Source organism: Schistocerca serialis, chromosome 5 (assembly GCF_023864345.2).
Source record: "Schistocerca serialis cubense isolate TAMUIC-IGC-003099 chromosome 5, iqSchSeri2.2, whole genome shotgun sequence".
NCBI classification, from domain to species: domain Eukaryota; kingdom Metazoa; phylum Arthropoda; class Insecta; order Orthoptera; family Acrididae; genus Schistocerca; species Schistocerca serialis.
Genome location: NC_064642.1, coordinates 312,684,892 through 312,707,588, shown reverse-complemented (window position 1 = coordinate 312,707,588; position 22,697 = coordinate 312,684,892). Strand labels below are relative to the sequence as shown.

At 40.2% G+C, this 22,697-nt stretch overlaps 1 protein-coding gene across 2 annotated transcripts in view; it reads left to right on the top strand.

Annotated features, from left to right (window-relative positions):
- Positions 1–22,697, top strand: part of LOC126480811 (DENN domain-containing protein 1A-like) — a 283,452-nt gene that overhangs the window by 92,148 nt on the left and 168,607 nt on the right. For both annotated transcript variants that reach the window (XM_050104137.1, XM_050104136.1), the window contains exons 6-7: positions 8,939–9,196; positions 19,381–19,482. In XM_050104137.1, coding sequence (XP_049960094.1) covers positions 8,939–9,196; positions 19,381–19,482 — 360 coding nt within the window. The remainder of the gene's footprint in view (positions 1–8,938; positions 9,197–19,380; positions 19,483–22,697) is intronic.

Below are 22,697 nucleotides of genomic sequence, written 5' to 3'. Positions count from 1 at the left end.
CATGCTCCTCAACTGTACATCTACATGAATACTCTGCAAATCACACTTAAGTGACTGGCAGAGGGTTCATTGAACCACCTTCACAATAATTCTCTATCATTTCACTCTCGAACAGCATCCAGAAAAAACTAACACCTGAGCATGAGCAATGGGCTTTTTAAGTCAGTCACTTGTGACACACGGTAATGATCAGAAATTGTGCAAGCGTTGAGTGTCTGGTAATTCTCGCATAATCATTATCTTTTTTGTGCACAGTGTGTAATGGGGATGCAGAAGGGGTATCTGATCTGGTCACAATACTTGTTTTCAACAGCTCTTCAAACACTGCTTGCACTACCAGTAGCTTTTGAGGTATAAGCCTCCTTGGATGGGCAGTGATGGGTGGCCAGGTGATGTGCAGCTACGGTGCACTGTCAAGTGGCAACACTTCCTGTTGGTGGCAGCCTGAAGGTTGAAGACTGGAAATGCTTTTGAAGTATGCAGCTAAAAAAATGTTCAGACCTGGGGTCAGCATCATTTGCCTGGGTGGTTTCCACACTGTTGTATGGGCAAACAGATCACTGTAATCAAGGAACGGTTGACTAAATCCAGTGACAGATGAAAATGAGACAAAAAATACAGACTGAGTATAGGGTCAGTGACACAGGCGATAATATATTCCTGGGTAAACTCATTTTCAAGACCCAAAGCAAGTGTTCATCATGAGTTTAATTGCATGAATTGTCCACTGTGATGAGTATATGCTCTGTCAGTGTGGCAGGTATAACACTCAGCTGTTGGGGCAAATACGCACTGCAGATCCAGAGTATACAAGGATATTTTTACCAGGGATGCAATCATACACAAGTAACCTCTGTGACTGATGCAACACCAACAATGTTAGTTTTGCATTCTGCCTTTGTCTTCACTTTGGATGCACATGTTGTTGATGGTGATTGTTGTGGTGTCCTGTGACATCTGTATATGGCATTTGGGTAACAACAGGGGTGGTGAGCTGCATCTCCAAAACACCTGTAGTACCAGGACCATTGGTTAGTGGTTGTATTAAATCTACGACAATTGTATTTCTGACATCTGGTCCGCAGCTCAGGATTATGCACACTGCAGCATTGTAATTTGTGCTGCTGTGTCGATAGCTTAAAGTTCAGGTGCACCATCTGATCTTCTAACTGTTCCGCTCTTTGCTCCTGCACTGGCACATATGTGCCTGTTGTACACGTTTTGATGCTATTGGTTGTGCTTGCGGATTATGTATTCTTTCCATGACCGTTGTCAATCATATCACAATTTTGCGGCTATTGGCACTCCAGACTGGGAATTTGTTGTTGTTGTCAGTCTTCTCTGCCAATGCCTGCTACAACAAAATTCAATGTGTTGCCGTGACTGTGCAAATACCAACTGGTAATTTATGAAGCCACAGCATGCCTAGTGATTGTTCACATAGCAGATTGGGGCCAGATAAAGCACTTATAAAGCTAACAAAGTTTGAGATGGGGGATCTGTTACCTAGCTGCTTGTCATTAAAAACTTTTTGCAACCAAGCTCTGGTGACAATGTATAGCGTCATCCAAACACATCCTTTAATGATGTGTAGCTATATTGTGGTATGTCTTCTGTTTCTTCAATCATTACATCTTCTGAATGTGAAACTGTGATTACATACTTGTCATCATTAGTGTGCACGACATGTGCATGAATCATGTCAGTGGATGATAAGACCAGAACAGCGGAATTTTGACATGACCAAAGCAGGTTGTGGGTCTTGATGATTTATGTCGATGGCCACTCAATGCCGAGTAGCAGTTTGTGCCACTTTAACTTCAATCTCTGATAACAGTGATATAGCATTTCTCTTCAAGGAATCATTTCAGAGTCACCACTGTGAGTAATTTGACTGTAAGACCTAATTCTCATATATATTGTGGACATGATAATCAGTCAGTACAATAACTTTATTGCACACCAAGTCGTAACAAACGTAAATACAAAGAATACTTTACTGAGCGAGGTGGCGTAGTGGTTAGAACACTGGACTAGCATTCAGGAGGACGATTGTTCAAACCCTAGTCCTGCCAACCTGATTTAGGTATTCTGTGATTTTCCGAAATCGCCTTGTCACAAAGCAAGCAGGGATATTTTTAATCCCCCTCTTGTTTTGCCATCTGCCTCCTTAAATTCATTTTTTAATTTTTTACAATTTACCATTAACATACGTGAATATAGTCTGTATTTTTGTAAAAGAGAAAGGTTGGCCCTCAGTTCTAAAGGATTTAACACCAGGTCTAATTTTGTGTTTAGTTTTATGTTTGTATTTGATTTTCTCATTTATTTTCGTTACTCCTAGTTAGTAACTTTCTTTATAGGGTGAAATCAGTAATTGTTTCGTAACTTAAATTCTATTTTTGATGTATAAACAAATATAAATTCTGTAATAATTGTAAACATTTGGAAGACAAAATACTAGCAGTCTTTAAGTATCTATTGGCTCTAGTCGGCAGCATGTTAGCAAACCCAGCTCTTCATTAATTCCAAAGTAATCAACAGTTTTGTCAAAAGTATTGTTTGTGTAACTATATTTGTTAATTTTACAATTTAAACAAAGAATTTGGCATAACTCTCGGAGTAGAAGAAACTGCTAAAAAAAGAACCAATTTTTCGATGTATTCAGTTAATCTAATGAGTTAAGTTTTAATTGTAATTTCTATAAATCTAATTTAAACAATGCATAGTTTCAGCACCTATTAATTTGATGATATATGTTGTTGTTGTTGTTGTGGTCTTCAGTCCTGAGACTGGTTTGATGCAGCTGTCCATGCTACCCTATCCTGTGCAAGTTTCATCATCTCCCAGTACCTACTGCAACCTACATCCTTCTGAATCTGCTTAGTGTCTTCATCTCTTGGTCTCCCTCTACGATTTTTACCCTCCATGCTGCCCTCCAATGCTAAATTTGTGATCCCTTGATGCCTTAGAACATGTCCTACCAACCGGTCTCTTCTTCTCGTCAAGTTGTGCCACAAACTCCTCTTCTCCCCAATTCTATTCAATACCTCCTCATTAGTTATGTGATCTACCCATCTAATCTTCAGCATTCTTCTGTAGCACCACATTTCGAAAGCTTCTATTCTCTTCCTGTCCAAGCTATTTATCGTCCATGTTTCACTTCCATACATGCTACACTCCATACAAATACTTTCAGAAACAACTTCCTGACACTTAAATCTATACTCGATGTTAACAAATTTCTCTTCTTCAGAAACGCTTTCCTTGCTATTGTCAGTCTACATTTTATATCTTCTCTACTTCGACCATCATCAGTTATTTTGCTCCCCAAATAGCAAAACTCCTTTACTACTTTAAGTGTCTCATTTCCTAATCTAATTCCCTCAGCATCACCCGACTTAATTCGACTACATTCCATTATCCTCGTTTTGCTTTGGTTGATGTTCATCTTATATCCTCCTTTCAAGACACTGTCCATTCCATTCAACTGCTCTTCAAAGTCCTTTGCTGTCTCTGACAGAATTACAATGTCATCGGCGAACCTCAAAGTTTTTATTTCTTCTCCATGTATTTTAATACCTACTCCGAATTTTTCTTTTGTTTTCTTTACTGCTTGCTCAATGTACAGATTGAATAACATCGGGGATAGGCTACAACCCTGTCTCACTCCCTTCCCAACCACTGCTTCCCTTTCATGCCCCTCGACTCTTATAACTGCCATCTGGTTTCTGTACAAATTGTAAATAGCCTTTCGCTCCCTGTATTTTACCCCTGCCACCTTTAGAATTTGAAAGACAGTGTTCCAGTCAACATTGTCAAAAGCTTTCTCTAAGTCTACAAATGCTAGAAACGTAGGTTTGCCTTTCCTTAATCTTTCTTCTAAGATAAGTCGTAGGGTCAGTATTGCCTCACGTGTTCCAATATTTCTATGGAATCCAAACTGATCTTCCCCGAGGTTGGCTTCTACCAGTTTTTCCATTCGTCTGTAAAGAATTCGCGTTAGTATTTTGCAGCTGTGACTTAGTAAACTGATAGTTCGGTAATTTTCACATCTGTCAACACCTGCTTTTTTTGGAATTGGAATTATTATATTCTTCTTGAAGTCTGAGGGTATTTCGCCTGTCTCATACATCTTGCTCACCAGATGGTAGAGTTTTGTCAGGACTGGCTCTCCCAAGGCCGTCAGTAGTTCTAATGGAATATTGTCTACTCCCGGGGCCTTGTTTCGGCTCAGGTCTTACAGTGCTTTGTCAAACTCTTAACGCAATATCGTATCTCCCATTTCATCATCATCTACATTCTCTTCCATTTCTATAATGTTGTCCTCAAGTACATCGGCCTTGTATAGACCCTCTATATACTCCTTCCATCTTTCTGCTTTCCCTTCTTTGGTTAGAACTGGGTTTCCATCTGAGCTCTTGATATTCATACAAGTGGTTCTCTTTTCTCCAAAGGTTTCCTGTAGACAGTATCTATCTTACCCCTAGTGAGATAAGCCTCTACATCCTTTTATTTGTCCTCTAGCCATCCCTGCTTAGCCATTTTGCACTTCCTGTCGATCTCATTTTTGAGACGTTTGTATTCCTTTTTGCCTGCTTCATTTACTGCATTTTTATGTTTTCTCCTTTCATCAATTAAATTCAAAATTTCTTCTGTTACCCAAGGATTTCTACTAGCCCTCGTCTTTTTACCTACTTGATCCTCTGCTGCCTTCACTACTTCATCCCTCAGAGCTACCCATTCTTCTTCTACTGTACTTATTTCCCCCATTTCTGTCAATTGTTCCCTTATGCTCTCCCTGAAACTCTGTACAACCTCTGGTTCTTTTAGTTTATCCAGGTCCCATCTCCTTAAATTCCCACCTTTTTGCAGTTTCTTCAGTTTTAATCTACAGGTCATAACCAATAGATTGTGGCCAGAGTCCACATCTGCCCCTGGAAATGTCTTACAATTTAAAACCTGGTTCCTAAATCTCTGTCTTACCATTATATAATCTATCTGATACCTTTTAGTATCTCTGGGATTCCTCCATGTATACAACCTTCTTTTATGATTCTTGAACCAAGTGTTAGCTGTGATTAAGTTATGCTCTGTGCAAAATTCTACCAGACGGCTTCCTCTTTCATTTCTTACCCCCAATCCATATTCACCTACTATGTTTCCTTCTCTCTCTTTTCGTACACTCGAATTCCAGTCACCCATGACTATTAAATTTTCGTCTCCCTTCACTATCTGAATAATTTCTTTTATCTCATCATACATTTCATCAATTTCTTCATCATCTGCAGAGCTAGTTGGCATATAAACTTGTACTGCTGTAGTAGGCGTGGGCTTCGTGTCTATCTTGGCCACAATAACGCGTTCACTATGCTGTTTGTAGTAGCTTACCCGCACTCCTATTTTCGTATTCATTATTAAACCTACTCCTGCATTACGCCTATTTGATTTTGTATTTATAACCCTGTATTCGCCTGACCAAAAGTCTTGTTCCTCCTGCCACCGAACTTCACTAATTCCTGCTATGTCTAACTTTAACCTATTCATTTCCCTTTTTAAATGTTCTAACCTACCTGCCCGATTAAGGGATCTGACATTCCACGCTCCAATCTGTAGAACGCCAGTTTTCTTTCTCCTGATAACAATTATCCTCTAGCCATCCCTGCTTAGCCATTTTGCTCTTCCTCTCGATCTCATTTTTGGTCATGAGACAGTCAGTCCATGGCAGAGTTTCTGACGAGTAACCTGTGCTGGTTAGAACAAGAACAATGCTTTGAATTAACTGTGGAATAAGTGTTAAACAATTAGGCCATGTGTAAAAACACTGACAGTGTCTGCTCCATACCTACCTGATTATTCTTCAAGAACTTTGAGTTTTGTGGTTATGTTTTTACTGCTTGTAGATGTTCAACTGCAAACTATTGTAGCAGTATGTGGAGTTTTGCCTGTAACTATTAATGAGGCTTACCAAAAGTTAAACAATAGTGCACTGGCCATATAACTGTATTATTGGGGGTTGTGCAAAGTGAAATTAAAGTACGGGAAACACAACTGTGCATCTGTAGGCTACATTAGTTACAGTAGTCAGTGTCAGAATCCACAACCCATTTTTCAGCCAATGTAGCAACACAATACATCGACACCGCTCCTGCGAAATGCAACTCGCCCTATTTTCACATGACATCTTGCGAACCATGGATGAAGGGTATCAGACGGATGCCATATTCCTTGACTTCCGGAAAGCGTTTGACTCGGTGCCCCACTGCAGACTCCTAACTAAGGTAAGAGCATATGGCGATTGGTTCCCAAGTACGTGAATGGCTCGAAGATTTCTTAAGTAATAGAACCCAGTACGTTGTCCTCGATGGTGAGTGTTCATCGGAGGTGAGGGTATCATCTGGAGTGCCCCAGGGAAGTGTGGTAGGTCTGCTGTTGTTTACTATTTACATAAATGATCTTTTAGATAGGGTGAATAGCAATGTGCGGCTGTTTGCTGATGATGCTGTGGTGTACGGGAAGGTGTCGTCGTTGAGTGGCTGTAGGAGGATACAAGATGTCTTGGACAGGATTTGTGATTGGTGTAAAGAATGGCAGCTAACTCTAAATATGGATAAATGTAAATCAAAGCAGATGAATAGGAAAAAGAATCCTGTAATGTTTGAATACTCCATTAGTAGTGTAGCGCTTGACACAGTCACGTCGATTAAATATTTGGGTGTAACATTGCAGAGCAATATGAAGTGGGACAAGTATGTAATGGCAGTTGTGGGGAAGGCGGATAGTCGTCTTCGGTTTGTTGGTAGAATTTTGGGAAGATGTGGTTCACCAGTAAAGGAGATCGCTTATAAAACACTAATACGACCTATTCTTGAGTACTGCTCGAGCTTTTTGGATTCCTATCAGGTCAGATTGAGGGAGGACATAGAAGCAATTCAGAGGCGGGCTGCTAGATTTGTTACTGGTAGGTTTGATTGTAACGCGAGTGTTACGGAAATGCTTCAGGAACTCGGGTTGGAGTCTCTAGAGGGAAGGTGGTGTTCTTTTCGTGAATCGCTACTGAGGAAATTTAGAGAACCAGCATTTGAGGCTGACTGCAGTACAGTTTTACTGCTTACTTTTTGCGGAAAGACCACAAAGATAAGAGAGATTAGGGCTCATACAGAGGCATATAGGCAGTGATTTTTCCCTCGTTCTGTTTGGGAGTGAAACAGGGAGAGAATATGCTAGTTGTGGTACGAGGCACCCTCCGCCATGCACCGTATGGTGGATTGCGGAGTATGTATGTAAATGTAGATGTAGTCATCAATCAATGAATAAATAAAAGCAGGTGGGAACTGCCACAGCCTCAGGAAAGTCCCAGGATGGTTCCTTTGAAAGGACATGGCTGGCTTCCTTCCCCATCATTCCCTAATCCTATGGGACCGGTCACTTTGGTATTTGGTCCCGTCCCCTGAATCTGTCAACCAAGCACCCAAAGAATACTTTATCAAACTCTACAGTGATAACAAATACTCTGTGCTAAACCAGTGATTTAACTTTTGTGTCTTGTGCCGGCTACTTGCACATTCACTGATATTGCCACAGGCTCTATAGATTCTTTTTGGTGGGACAAGAATTCTTCTGACAACAATAAGAAAAGAGTTGGTAAGTTAATGGTTGAATCTGACCTATGCTGTGAATCAGACCAATGGATTTCAAATGTTGATCTCAAAATAAAACTAATAGTTGTGCAAATGGATTATTTATGAAGGAGCACCTGAATATGAAGAATTGAGGAAAAAACCAGTGGTAAAGCAAGAGCTGAATGGGGGCAAATGAAATGGCGATACGATTGAAATAAAATTGTTAAAGTGTCTACTCACCATATACCGGAGATGCTGAGTTGCGATAGGCACAACAAAAAGATTCACATAGTTATAGCTTTTGCCCATTAAGGAAGGCCTTTGTCAGCAATAGACACATGCACCTGTTTGCGTGTGTGTGTGTGTGTGTGTGTGTGTGTGTGTGTGTGTGTGTGTGTGTGGGCGCGCGCGCGCGCGCACACACGCACACACACACACACACACACACACACACACACACACACACACGTCGCATCTGAGACTGCAGATGTGTGTGCAAATTGCGTTTACGTGTATGTGTGTATGTGTGTGTGTGTGTGTGTGTGTGTGTGTGTGTGGTGTGCGTGCGTGCGTGCGTGTGTGTTGCTGACAAAGACCTTAATGGCCGAAAGCTATAACTGTGTGAATCTTTTTGTTGTGCCTATTGCGACTCAGCATCTCCACTATATTGGGAGTAGCAACTTTCCTTCTCTAATATTGTTACATTCCAGCCTGGATTTTCCATTGTTTAATTGTTAAAGTGGTACAGACATTGGTTGAGAATGCCAGGTCGTTGGTGGCAGGACAAAATTTTTGAATGGAAATGACCTGGTGGATGTATAAGTGGCAGACCATCGCATTAATTAATTCTGTAATGTGTTAATAATAATAAGTATGAAAGTAATTATCTATTGGTCTTACTTTACCAGAATGAGAAGAAAGTATTTAGATTTAATTAAAAGAAAAGATGTTAACACAGTATAACATTTTTCACCTGAAGCGGAACAAAATTGCTTTTTTTTCACATTTGTATTATTTAATTATATGTGTCATTACACTATATGAAATTTGGCAAAGAAAACTGGTTTTACTTCAGTTTTTTGCATGCATATTGCTTTGTTTCTATATACATACTACCATTCAATTATTCTAATTTCTTTACTGAGTGCCGAGTTCCTGATGTTCATGAGCTGTCACACATCTCCTGTATCTGTTTGCTCAGTAAATAATGATGAAATAGATGTTTGTATGGACATTAAAGCTCTTTGATATGATGATTTCACAACTAATCATTCCTTCATGTGAAATATTCTTATGAAAGTACATTTTTGTTTCAGAGAAATTTGACAGAATACTACAGTGCTGTCGATGGGCACAATATGATGGTTATATTTGCCTCTATGCTATATGAGCGTCGTATCATTTTCACTTCAAAAAAATTATCAAGACTGAGTGCCTGCGTGCAGTCTGCAAATGCTGTGATTTACCCAATGAATTGGCAACACATATTTATCCCAGTTCTTCCAATGGCACTAATGGACTATTTATTTGCTCCAATGCCTTACTTGATAGGTGTACCTGAGCCAGTGTTGCAGGTATGATGATCTACAAAACTATAAACTTACCATCTTATAAGAATTGATTGGTTATTTTGTCATGTTCAGAGTCCAGAAGAGGTATTAGTAAAAACACAGTTTCTGATCAATACAGTAGAAAATATTGGATACTCACAGAAAGGTCACAGTAGTACAAGTACAAAGAATGAGAGAGGTAAGTTAGACCATCCAAAATGTACCCAGAACAAATAAATGTATCAAGGTGCAGTTTTCACTAAGTTATAGGAGGAAATGTGGCAAATTTTGTGATGGATGAAAACATTATAGTACACTTATAGCTGCCAAATTATGACACAGACTTTGTTAATGGAAGTATATAGCTTCTTCTGAGGAGGAGGAGGAGGATTTCAATGACATAAAATGTGTGGAACTTAATCAAATAGTAACAATTTAATAAAACCACAAGCCACACTCATGCCATCAGGAGATGAGGTTCCACAAATGCCTGTCCATGGCAACAGATGTAAGGAAACATGCAACTCGGTTATGGTTTGTGTGATTATTATGACTTTCATATCAAGGGCTCAAAATGTTGACCACGAGTATTTACACATGGCTTAAGGTGATTGCAGACAGACATTAGTCCACACTGAATTTCATCTGGAATCATTGCAGCACAGGCCTGCATTATATAGCATTCTGTTTTTTTTTTTTTTTTTTTTTTTTTTTATGCTTCTTTCTCTCTTGTGCCCAGCCCCCCCCCCCCCCCCCCCCTCCCACACACACACTTCAGAGATATGAAGCCCGCTGAACATGCAAGCTACTTTGCTATTTTGTTTTTCCCATAAGACCAGCAATTTCTAAATGTTCTGTTAAGAATGTGTGGGGTAGCAAGTATGACCATCCTTACCTCTCTCACTAAGATAATGACATGCTCTGTAAACAATCTATACCATCGAACGGTTTGGTGTGTGAGAATAAGCACTCACACATGCCGTCTCTGCTCAATACGCTTGCTTGGAAAAACTTTCATTCACCTCTAATATTTTTTTAAAAAAAGTCTGTTCATTATATTTTGGAAGATAGGGCGATATTTTTTATTGGGCTTCCATTAGAGAAAGATGACTTTCTAGGAGCCAATTATTAGATCACTACAAGTTGGAAGACAGTGATCAGAATAGGTGTCATTACTAGAGGCAGCTGTGGGCAGTAGCTGTTCCGCGTAGGATGTTCCCTATGCCATTCATGCCAATGATTGACTCGCAATCGGGAGGACGACGGTTCAATCCTGCGTCCAGCTATCCTGATTTCGGTTTTCTGTGATTTCCCTAAATCGCTCTAGGCAAATGCCAGGATGGTTCTCTTGAAAGGGCACAGCCGACTTGCTTCCCATCATTTCCTAATCTGATGAGACCAATGACCTTATTGTCTGGTCTCCTACCACAAACGACTCCACCATGCCAATGATTGAAATTTATCCCTGTTGACTGCAAGGTGAAGAGTCGAATCTGTGGCTGTAGACAGTGCTCGTGTATCTCTGCACTGTGGCTTCTATGCATTAAAATTTGTTAAAATTCTCATTGAGAGAAGTACAAGACTTTGCTCTCTGAACAGTCTTTTAACAATTGAGTGAAGTTATCTAAATTTCTATTGACTGTTTTCAGACCTGCCATCCATGTTTAATACCACATGGCAAGTGAAATTATTTATGCATGTAGAATAAATTTAGATTGTAGAAGTGTGAGGTTGTAGCAGCAGTTGTGAGAGGAAAATAGAGGACCAATAATGTACACATGAATGTGAGCAAAGTGATGCCCAACATCTGGGAAGGCAGTGGCGGAGGTGTGTACCTGGCAGCTGACCTTGGTGTGCTGGCAGGCAAGGGCTCGGATATTGCAGTCCCTCTGAATACCTGGCCATGTGAAATCCTGCGTCACCACAATGGCGTATATGCACATGCTGGTGTGTGCCAGGTTATGTAATCAGTCAAATGTGGTCTTGCTGAAGGCAGCAGACATGGACACGTGCTGTGAACTATTGGCTGGATCACACCAGATACTGCTTTCTGAGCCAGGTGCTGATGTACGGAGTTTAAAGGGGTGTCCTGGCAGAGATGGGTGTGTTCCGGGTTGTGCTTCTGGGGGGTGTTAAGTGCTTCATAGTCCAGAGAGGGAGCAGTGGCCGAGGTGCAGGAGGAATAGGAGATAGAGCAAAGTCACTACCTTGTCCCTGAGCGTCACGAGCACAGCATCAAAGTTTATCAATGTGTGGTGTGGAATGAACAGAAAATGCAGTGCAAAATGCTTAATTAAGTGGCAGGATGCGTAACAGGCATAGAGATGTTGCAGATGTGTTTCGAAACTTCATGACAAGGTGATGTTCATTAATTACATGAACTCAGAAGAGGGGGGAGGTTGGGGGAGGGGGGATTCAGAAAAATCTCACTAAATCTCATTTAAGGGAGGAGGCAATGAAAGTCTCATGTCAATTTTTTAATTCAGAGAATATACATTATTATAATGGGTGAATTTTGTCTTATGATATTAATCCCTGGCATAAAGTGCTCATTAGTGTGTATGATCTCTCTAAACTGAAAGCCTTACATGCCAGTGCCACGCAAGTGTTGGATTCCATTCAAGATTTTCCCTGCTGTGCCTATCACAATCATTGCATGTCAGTCAGTGATTCAGTCATGATATTCTGCAACACATACAAAGGCACTATTATTCCAAATGAGTTTATATCAGAACTTGTACAATGAGTATGTTAAGTGGCATGCCAACAAGTGGAAACAAACACATCACCAAGAAGTTGATTGTTTTTGGAAGAAAGCTAAGCTGAAGTTCACTGCTAAGAAATCTCTTAGTGATCACATAAATCACGATACTGAAAAGCCATGTAATCATGCAATTGAAAGGAAGGTGCAAACAATGTTCTTTCCTCTGCAAAGTAAGGAAATGTTCAGTGACATTTAATGGATATAGTATAGCAATAACAGGTCAGTTTTTTAGGAATCCATCAAAACGATTAATACTACTATTGTGGAGCCTTTTTGTTTGTCTGTCTGTCTGTCCGTCCATCCATCTAAATACTGCTCAGGAAGGGCATATTTAAGATAAATTGTAGAACTACACCTTTTGTAAGACCTCAAGGATGAGAGACCTGTATCCCTAAGTGACAAATTTCATGCTTCAACTGTTGTTTTCAACACTGATTTGCAAGCAGTTGGGATTATGAAATCTCCCTAGACGAGGAGTGCCCACTGGCAGGTAGCTGGACACTCACGGACACAGTTGGGCAGGGATGGGCGAAGAGCTGGGATGTAGTAAACACTGTCATTCTGCCCTGGCCCAGGGTACGCAGAAGGGAATGACAAAGTTCCTGTTGCATACGCAAAATGTGTTCTATAGGGCCACCTGGTTGGTAGACTGCCCCACCTACAGCTGCCTGGGGTAGCTGATGGGCCCCGACGAATGCCTGTGCCACATGGGGGGCAACATTGGAACAACATTCTCTTTATGTTCCACCAAATGAATTCATGGAGAGTATGACTGTGAGGACACTTTGTGATCAGCTCATGTAACTATTCCTTCTCCAGGCTATAATGCTCAGAATGTGTTATGAGACATCTTTTCTGTTTGAGGGGATGAATTGTCATTCTCTACAGTTCCTCGTCACTCCCCATGAATCCTGTTCAATGAGAAATGGATGCTGATCTTCACTACTGGAGTCACTTGTAAAGCAGAGCAACTCCTAAAGGATGCCACTGAAATTGATGCTCAGCAGGAGGAAGGAAGTCTGCACTTTGATAGCTGTTACGATCAGCCATGGAAAGGTGGGTTTGAGCGCACACGTTCAAGGGCAGGCAACTGTAGATGCACATGCAGCATTTTTGGTTGTGAAGGTAAAAGTAAGACAAATCATAAAAGGCCATATCAGGAGTTTCTGAATTTAATTTAATTAAGCACTAACATTTGAGAAGCACTTAGTAAAATTTACAGCATACAGTCCGTGTCTCCAAAATGAGCTATATTGACTTGAGGGAGCCTATGTGCACAAGCTGTAGGCTTTGTTTGGGCATTGTAGGTGTTAGTAGAACATTATGTGAGCATCACTGGCATAGCAACTCCAGCATTTCACAACCAGAAAGAGCTTATGGAGAGGGACAGTTGGAATTTAAGTTCCAACAATGAAAAATACACTGAGGTGACAAGTCATGGGATAGTGATATGCACACATGCAGATGGCGGTAGTATCACGTACACAAGGGATAAAAGAGCAGTCCACTGACAGAGCTGTCATTTGTAATCGGGTGGTTCATGTGAAAAGGTTTCCGACGTGATTGTGGTCACTCAATGGGAGTTAACAGACTTTGAAACGGGAATGGTAGCTGGAGCTAGCTGCATGGGACATTCCATTTCAGAAATTATTAGTGGGACTCAATATTCCGAGGCCCATAGTGTCAACAGTGCCCCGAGAATGCCAGATGTGAGACATTACATCTCGTCTCGAACAACACAGTGGCTGATCTTCACGTAATAACTGAGAGCAGTGGTATTTATGTAGAGTTGTCAGTGCTAATAGGCAATCAACACTGCATAAATAATTGCACAAATCAATGTGGGATGTACAATGGATGTATCCGTTAAGACAGCGTGGCGAAATTTGGCGTTAATGGGCTATGGCAGCAGATGACTGATGTGAGTGCCTTTGCTAACAGCACATCATCTGTAGTGCCTCTCCTGCAAATTAGTTGAACCCTAGACAACTGGTCTGGTCAGATGAGTCCTGATTTTAGTTGGTAAGAGCTGTTGATAGGGTTAGAGAATGGAGCTGACCCTACAAAGCCATGGACCAGAGTTGTCATCAAGGCACTGTGCAAGCTGGTGGTGGCTCCATAGTGGTGTGGGCTGTGATTACGTGGAATGGACTGGGTCCTCTCGTCCAACTGAACCGACCTTTGATTGGGAATTGTTATATTCAGCTACTTGGAGACCATTACGATTCATCTTTTATGGATGTCAATGCGCCACGTCAAAGGGCCGCAGTTGTTCATGATTAGTTTGAAGAACATTCTGGACAATTTGAATGAATGGTTTGGCTACCCAGATTGCCCGACTGAATCCCATAGAACATTTACAAGTCATCATTGAGAGGTCAGTTCGTGCACAAAATCCTGTACCAGCAGCACTTTGGCAATTGTGGACGGCTGTAGAGCCAACATGGCTCTATATTTCTGCAGGTGACTTCCAATGACTTATTTAGCCCATGCCATATCAGATTGCTGCGCTACACTGATGTCCAGCAAGGTATTAGGAGGTATCTCATGACTTCTGTCACCTCAGAGTAAAATTGTCACTTCTCCATGTTTGCAGGTTAAAGTCAGCTCAGTCTAAAGCTGTGGACACTACTTCGGGTAGTGAAAATATTAAAAAAAGCAAAGATGATGAACACACAGTATAAGTAAATTGCCCTCAATGTTCATAGTTTCACTAACAGGTTTATCACGTAAAGATAATATGAGGGCTACGCCAAAAGTTTTTAGCAGAATGTGCGAAAAAAATTTATTTTGAAAAAAAAGTTTACAACTTTTCAAAATACTCTCCATTAGCATGTATACATTTTCCATTCTCTGAAACCACTTAGAAAATGTCAGTCCAAGTTTCTTTTGGGATGTCACTTAGTGCACTCTCGTTAGCTGCAATGGCCTCTTCATCTGATGAAAACCGCTGCCCTCGAATTTTTTCCTTAGTCTTAGGGAACGGAAAGAAGTCACAGGGGGCCAGGCCAGGTGAATAGGGGGGATGGGGTAACACTCGCACTTTTTCCTTCTCCAGAAAGTCCATCGTTCTGGCAGCCCTGTGCACAGATGCATTGTCGTGATGCAGCAGAAGGTGCCCACTCTTGGACCTCGGATGCTGTGACTTTCATGTGGCGATGACTTTTGGAAGACAATCATTCATGTACCATTCAGCATTGACTGTACGACGTGTGTCCAAGGTCACAGAGGTGAGATGCCCGATCTTTGTGAAAAAACTTGCCACCATCTTTTTTCCAGAGCTCAGACTTCGTCGAACTTTTGTGGGTGGTTCCTCCCCTGGAAAGCACCACACAGAAGACTGTATCTTCGTTTCAGGGTCATAATGGTAGACCCATGTTTCATCACCTTTGACAATATTGTAGGTGTCTTGGGACTTCCCTCCATTGAATTTTTCGAACATGAAACGACACCAGACCACTCTCGCTTCCTTTTGGCTTTCTGTCAGGGAATGTGGCACCCAATGGGCACATCTCTCAGTAAGGCCTAAGTGACTATGAACGATGGTCTGTGCTGCTGTTGATCCAATATTTAGGGTCCCTTCAATGTCGCAAAATGTAAGATGTGGATCTTCTTTGATCATTTTCCTCACAGCATCAATGTTTTCAGGAGTCACAGCTGTTGCTGGGCGACCAGGACGAGGTTCATCTTCAATTGACTGCTGACCCCTCGAAAACTCGCGAAACCAATTTCCAACTGTGGCCCTAGAAGGGGAAGCTTCACCAAAAACACGCAGCAAAGAAAAGAAGAATGGCATTCTTCGGCACTTAAATCCTTTTTATAATCGTAAAAAATCATGGCGCGAAAGTCGCGGCGCGACAGCTCCAGCCTGCACCATCTCTGACTCAGCACTGCCTGTGCTTTCTTACCGCACTGTGGGGGGATCACCGCTGGGCTGCGCGCACACATCCCAAGGTCGAAAAACATCACTCTTTTGAACGAAAACAACCCCATTGTCCTCCGCCTTACGGTTTACGGGCTGCTAAAAACTTTCGGCATAGCCCTCGTATATTTCATATTAACAGGATATTTTAATTTTAGGGAAGCAGCAAATCCAGAATGTTCTGTTCTTGTATTCATTAAGCTTAACTTTACAAACATCATAGAAAAGTTAGCTTAATGCTCATAACTGTGTCCAGTGTAGAGATAGCCATGCAGCAAATCTCTTAACAGTGGCAGACAGCACTCTGGTACCGCTTCAGTAGAATACAATGAGTAGCAAATGTCAACAACAATATTATCCAGTTTTAAGGGGGGGAAAAAATCTTTCGGAGCAATTCTGTGGAAATTACATCTCCTCTATGTGGTGAGCAGCAATCTATCCATATTGGTGTTGGGAAAGCAACATTTTTCGTCCAGCTCAACACCTCCATGCAGCAATGTACAACCAGACATAAGTCTATATCTTGGAAATCAGTTCTGAAACCACCCAATATTAGGACTTTAGTTTAATGTAATGAATACTGTGTCCATGGTATTTAACCTATTCAGTCCTCTGGGTTCTGCCAAATGGTGAGCACATTAGATACCTTGACCAGTCCTGAATGTGTATGGGTTGGATAAACTCACCTAGATCCAAGCTAGGGACAAATCAGTGTGCTACCAGCCCTCTAAGCTTGATTTATTTCATTCTCTTTGTACAAAGTAGTCTTGTGCTTTTTTCCTAATTCTTGTTGTTAAATATTTTCCCCTTTTGCATTTGCCTTGGTCTGTTTGTGTGTAATATTCCTTTTCTTAAATGCTAAACTTCTTATTTAATTTAATTCAGTATACATCCTTATTCTTAAATAAATTTCCATAACTTGTATTTCTGATTTCGTGCATGTTGACTATTTTTCACCGCATGCAGAGAATCTATGATCTTGCAATTAAAAAATGGTTTACAACTGTACAGTTTCTTTACTGTTCGTTGAAATACAGTTACATTCATTCATAATTCAATTAAGTCCTTGCAGAGCCTATTTTCTTACTGTTTTCTTTTGTAAGAATATATTAAGTACAAACCTGTTGTGGTTCTTGGGGAGTTCTACAAATGTATGACAGCCTCCTCCCCCAAGCCCCTTTCAGTGTTGGTATAATATTAGAGATTTCTTTCTGAAGAATCATTCTTTAGTTTTAGTCCTTCCACATTAAAATCCTTCATTACAATCTTGTAGTGAGTCTGCCGTACATCAGTTTCTGCCACTCTTCCTAAGTCGAAATTGAGCATGTTGGTGCAGACTTGTTCAATTTGCATTGAATATCATTTGTTTATATTTAAAACAATTCTTGTTGTTGTGGTAGTCCTTCAGTGTTGTCGTATTTTTTTTATCTGTAAAAAAGCTTATGCCTGAGTTTACTTCCTATTTTATTCCTCTGCAAAAATATAAATTTTCAAATTTTAGTTTCATTTGGATTTTGGTTCTTGTATGCACTTTTATAGTATAGTATCACTTTTGAGCTCCTGCAATTCCACTGATCTATCTTTAGTTTACAGTTTATTGATCCTAAATAAAAAGTAGTAATTAGGTCACCAAGACCCATGCTGTTATTTATGTAAACAAAATTAGTGTAGCAAGGTGCAGGTGCACAAATAATTGAGTATAACTCATGGCATGAAGTCATTGCCTGAAGTTCTTCAATCTTGATTTTCATTCACCCAGGCTTGAATACCATCAACCCAAGATCTCTTATGTGGCAGTGGACATGGGAACAGTGCTAACACTTGCAGCTGTGTCAACTCTGGCCTGGGTGCTTCTAAATCCAAAATGCCAGGGATCAACTCAACTTGTTCACATTTTGATCATGTATTGGTGGGCACCTCATGTCATATTGTCGTAGCTGACTTAGGTCTACAGTCCAGCCTATGGTCAGTGTTATTCATCCATATTGCCACAAATATTTACAGTCAAAATTACACAGATGATAGATTATCATAAACTGAGTATTCTGAGATTAGGAATCAAAGTTTTGAAGTGAATATTATGACGAGAATTTATGAAAGAGGAATGAATGTGGGGCACACATTTACGAACTACTTGTTTTTCTCCATCAATTTAGGTGGTACTATCTCGAAAAACAATACAAAATCAGAAGTGATTGGATCATGTTAGATTTTGCCCTGTGAAGTTACTTGAAGTCTTTGGTGTATTTAACCCCAGTAGAAACTGAAAAGAAAAGGGACCCATTTGGAAGCGTCCCGTTGCAAAACGGACAATCGGGGTATTTGATACACTACTGCAGAATGTTGCATGTTGTTGTAATACACGTACTGATGTACTGAGACTGGCAGTTCTCAGTTAGAACACTGCTTTGAGCTTCAGTTATTGTTGTGAGATATTAGTTAGTTTTGGCAACAAAAAACTTAATTTTCCTTTCTGAACATTAGTTTCTTATCCCAATGAATTTGGTTTAGAATCTTCTGATGGGGCTGGCGCGTCTGCCAGACTGAGCAGTACCAAAAAGGAATCTTCCAAAATCCAAATGTATACTCCACAAAGCTAACTATACACAATACTGTGACCCTGGTTTATTTTAACATAGTGACAGTTACTAGCATCCGGTAGTCCACATAACATCCATGAAAAACTGTACCTTTGATGCACATTCCCAAAGTTGTCATGCCAAATACAGATACAGCTGCTCCGTGGTGAGGTAAGTAGTGCTTTTCTGCAATCGGTTGTAGGTGGTCATCAGGGCTTAATTGTTTTGCCCTTCCTGTTAAGATCACAGAATAATAATTTTGATATCCAGGAGAATCAGGTGGGTGGTAACACGTCAGAATCCAGGGGAATGAGATCGCCAGTGACAAAGCGTATCATGTTTGTGGGAAGAAGAATGTCAATTTATGTTCTGTTCACAGCAAGCAGTTCCTTCATTAATGAACTAGAATGTTGTGTGAGATACTATGTAGCTGGATTAGACAAACAGTGGGGATAAAGGCTGTTAAGTGAACAACATGGTGTTAGGTTATCTCTATTCAGCCTCAAAGATGTAACAAACATTTTGACACAGCTCTGCATTGGGAAAACTCCATTGACAATTGATTTCCATCTCCAACAGGAAGCTCACTATATGTGTGTTGTACGCCACAGTCAAATTTGTGTTCACTGATTGGATTGTTATATGGTGACAACAGTGCAGCTTTTCATTTAAATGTTGACTGCCTGCTATGTTTAATGATAGATCAAGTGCTGTATAAATTTTAATTTTTTGTAGATTTTATCATGTAATCTATCATAAACAGACCAATTTTCACAATTAAACTTTGAACATTTTATAACTAAACCCATCCTGAAATGTTTAAGCAGTTGTGTTTCTCATGTCAATATCAGATGCCCTGAGAAGGTTATTTGAAGCTATGTTGTCCTTTGTGGGTGTAAATTGATTACTATTGTCATTAGATTGGATTTTTTCTTTTTTACAGCGTGTCAAAAGAAGTGATCTTGGTGAAGTTATTATATTGGATGCTGACAGTAATACTGTGGAGACACCTTTTGAAGACCTTGAGTCTCTCCCTGCTGATGTGGTAAAATATTTTAAAATTTATCGTACAAGTCCTTAATATTTTTCCATATCTTAAGCTTCTGGTTCATTTACAATCCAGGTCCTGAAAGAAGAAAGCAAAAATATTGACTTTGAGAAAATAGAAGATAGGGATGTGACTGTGCATAACTTTGACTCTTGAAAACAATGTAAGCTGACATGATTGCATGTTAGAAGTAGCAAACTTCTCACAATAAATTATGAATGTCAGTCATTTAGTAGATTTTTGTGTAGTCCTAAAAGTCTTCCACAACTAAAATACCTCCTAGCAGAAAAGCTATTCAATCACTGAATTTCAATCACTGAAATATTTTTCTTATGGCTCCCCGATGTTATTCAAACTGTATATTGAGCAAGCAGTAAAGGAAACAAAAGAAATATTCGGAGTAGGTATTAAAATCCATGGAGAAGAAATAAAAATTTTGAGGTTCGCCGATGACATTGTAATTCTGTCAGAGACAGCAAAGGACTTGGAAGAGCAGTTGAATGGAATGGACAGTGTCTTGAAAGGAGGGTATAAGATGAACATCAACAAAAGCAAAACGAGGATAATGGAATGTAGTCGAATTAAGTCGGGTGATGCTGAGGGAATTAGATTAGGAAATGAAACACTTAAAGTAGTAAATGAGTTTTGCTATTTGGGGAGCAAAATAACTGATGATGGTCGAAGTAGAGAGGATATAAAATGTAGACTGGCAATGGCAAGAAAAGCTTGTCTGAAGGAGAGAAATTTGTTAACATCGAGTATAGATTTAAGTGTCAGGAAGTCGTTTCTGAAAGTATTTGTATGGAGTGCAGCCCTGTATGGAAGTGGAACATGGATGATAATTAGTTTGGACAAGAAGAGAATAGAAGCTTTCAAAATGTGGTGCTACAGAAGAATGCCGAAGATTAGATAACTAATGAGGAGGTATTGAATAGAATTGGGGAGAAGAGGAGTTTGTGGCACAACTTGACAAGAAGAAGGGGCCGGTTGGTAGGACATGTTCTGAGGCATCAAGGGATCACAAATTTAGGATTGGAGGGCAGCGTGGAGGGTAAAAATCATAGAGGGAGACCAAGAGATGAATACACTAAGCAGATTCAGAAGGACGTAGGTTGCAGTAAGTACTGGGAGATGAAGCAGCTTGCACAGAATAGAGTAGCATGGAGAGCTGCATAAAACCAGTCTCAGGACTGAAGACAACAACAACAACAACAACAACAACAACATGGCTAACCATCACAGCAAAGAAGTGTAGCTGTCTCTCTGGGATGAACCATTATTTACAATTATCTGTAGGTCTCAAGAAAACTAGGTGATGGTTTTAAAATTCGTATAACTTGTTGTGGTGGTCTCGAGATTAAAGGAAGAAAAATTTCATTGTATTGTTTGTACAGAAGTTTAGAATTGTGATATTTTAAATAGCACTGGGTTGAAATAATGTAAATATCTAAGTACTATTCTCTATTTCCTTTACATATTTAAAGGAGGGATTTTATACCCAGTTATGAAGGGATATAGGAAGACAAATAACAGTACAAGTCAGTTCCTCTATCAGATCAATCCTCCAAGGAAAAAACGTTAGTCTTGAAATAACATTCGCATCAGAAATCATAGTGTCATTATTTGAAAAGTGTTTCTTTCACTTTAGTCTTCAATGTGGAGCAGTTAGAAATTGGTACAGTCAAGATTGGAGACAGCTTAGGTGTAGGTTAGTTCAGTAATGATGAAACCTAGTAAAATATTCTTGGTTTTAAAGTTGTTCCATTGTGAACAAAATATTCAAGTCTTTGATAGATGTCTCACCATTATTATTTTGAGTAAAACTACTGACTGTTGGAGTTTGTTTGGCATTACACTTACAGAGGCAAAGCAACAGCATCTGGGACCTTCCAGAGGAGGGCGAAATGGCACATACGCTAAGAGAAGAGTTTGGCAGCTGTAGCCCACTATGGGACCGAGTGATGACAGGTGGCCCTAAGGTGCCTGGGTCGTGTTCGAAACTGCTTCTCCCACCTCGCTACAAGTTTCAAGCATCTGTCTTTGCTTCCACCGCCATTTCGCACTAAGTAGGTCCCTGCTAATCCCTGTTATAATTGTTACATTTATTCTAATCCTGGCTACCTCCTTCATAATGTAGTCCCAGTATAAAGATTCATAAGTCAAGACCCTTGTCTTTTTAAATTCTGTTTTGTGCCCATTCTATGGCAATATTGAGCCTAAGTCAGCTTTCCCTCGTAGTCTTCTCCACTTCCTCCCAGATAATCCTTCATTCAGACGGCAACGCCCTATATGAACCCTGTCTAATTAGTGGATGATGCCTAGTATTGGTATTGTGATTTACCATAGGTTGGCTTCACCCGTCTCCCCTTCACTCCAGATTTGAAAGCATCTGAAAATTAGTGCAAAATAGCTAACACTTGCCAACATTGTTCCTCATATCCTGTTGGCAGTTTGTTAGCAGCTACCTCCATTTCTTTTGTCTGTAGTGGTGGTGGATCACCATTCTTCATTGATGACATTAACCTGCCCTTACTGGACTGGTTTTGCCATTTGTACACACATTTTTAGTGATGAGTTGTGGCTGCTCCTGACAATTAGTGATCAAAAGCTCTCCTTGACCATCTGTAATACTTAAGATTTTCACTGATGTTAGATTTCTTTTGTGATCCTGAGCAGCTTTTCACAATCTTCAAAAGCTTTGTAGTTTAACTGAGCATCTGAATTGATGACTGTAACTAATCTTGTTGATGATATCGGACTAACATTGTCTTTGATGGTGAAAAACTGTCTAGAGCAATCTTTGTGATGGGGTTGTTGAGATAGTTTTGTCAGTGTGGAGCTTGGGTCTTCTACAGTCTTTGACTGCTTGTGTTGCCTGCAAGAAATCCCATCTGAGAATAACATTGATTGCAGCCTGTTAAAACAGAACATTTGAAGGGCTTTGTTCTATCATTGCTAGTTATCCTTGCAGTTTATATTCCTTGTGGTTGGACCTTCAGCAAAATTGCTTTTTTATCACAGAACATAATCCTCTTTAGCTGGTGATGATAAAAATTTGACTTTTCAGAAAGAAACCCCTGAGTGGACTAACGTCTGGACAGGTTGGCCTTTGATGATGATGTCAGTGAGATTTCCGGACATCTAGGTGACTTGTCGCATGAATTTTTGCCTGTGGCACCCTCTACTCCACAGATGATAGACTGATGGCTAGG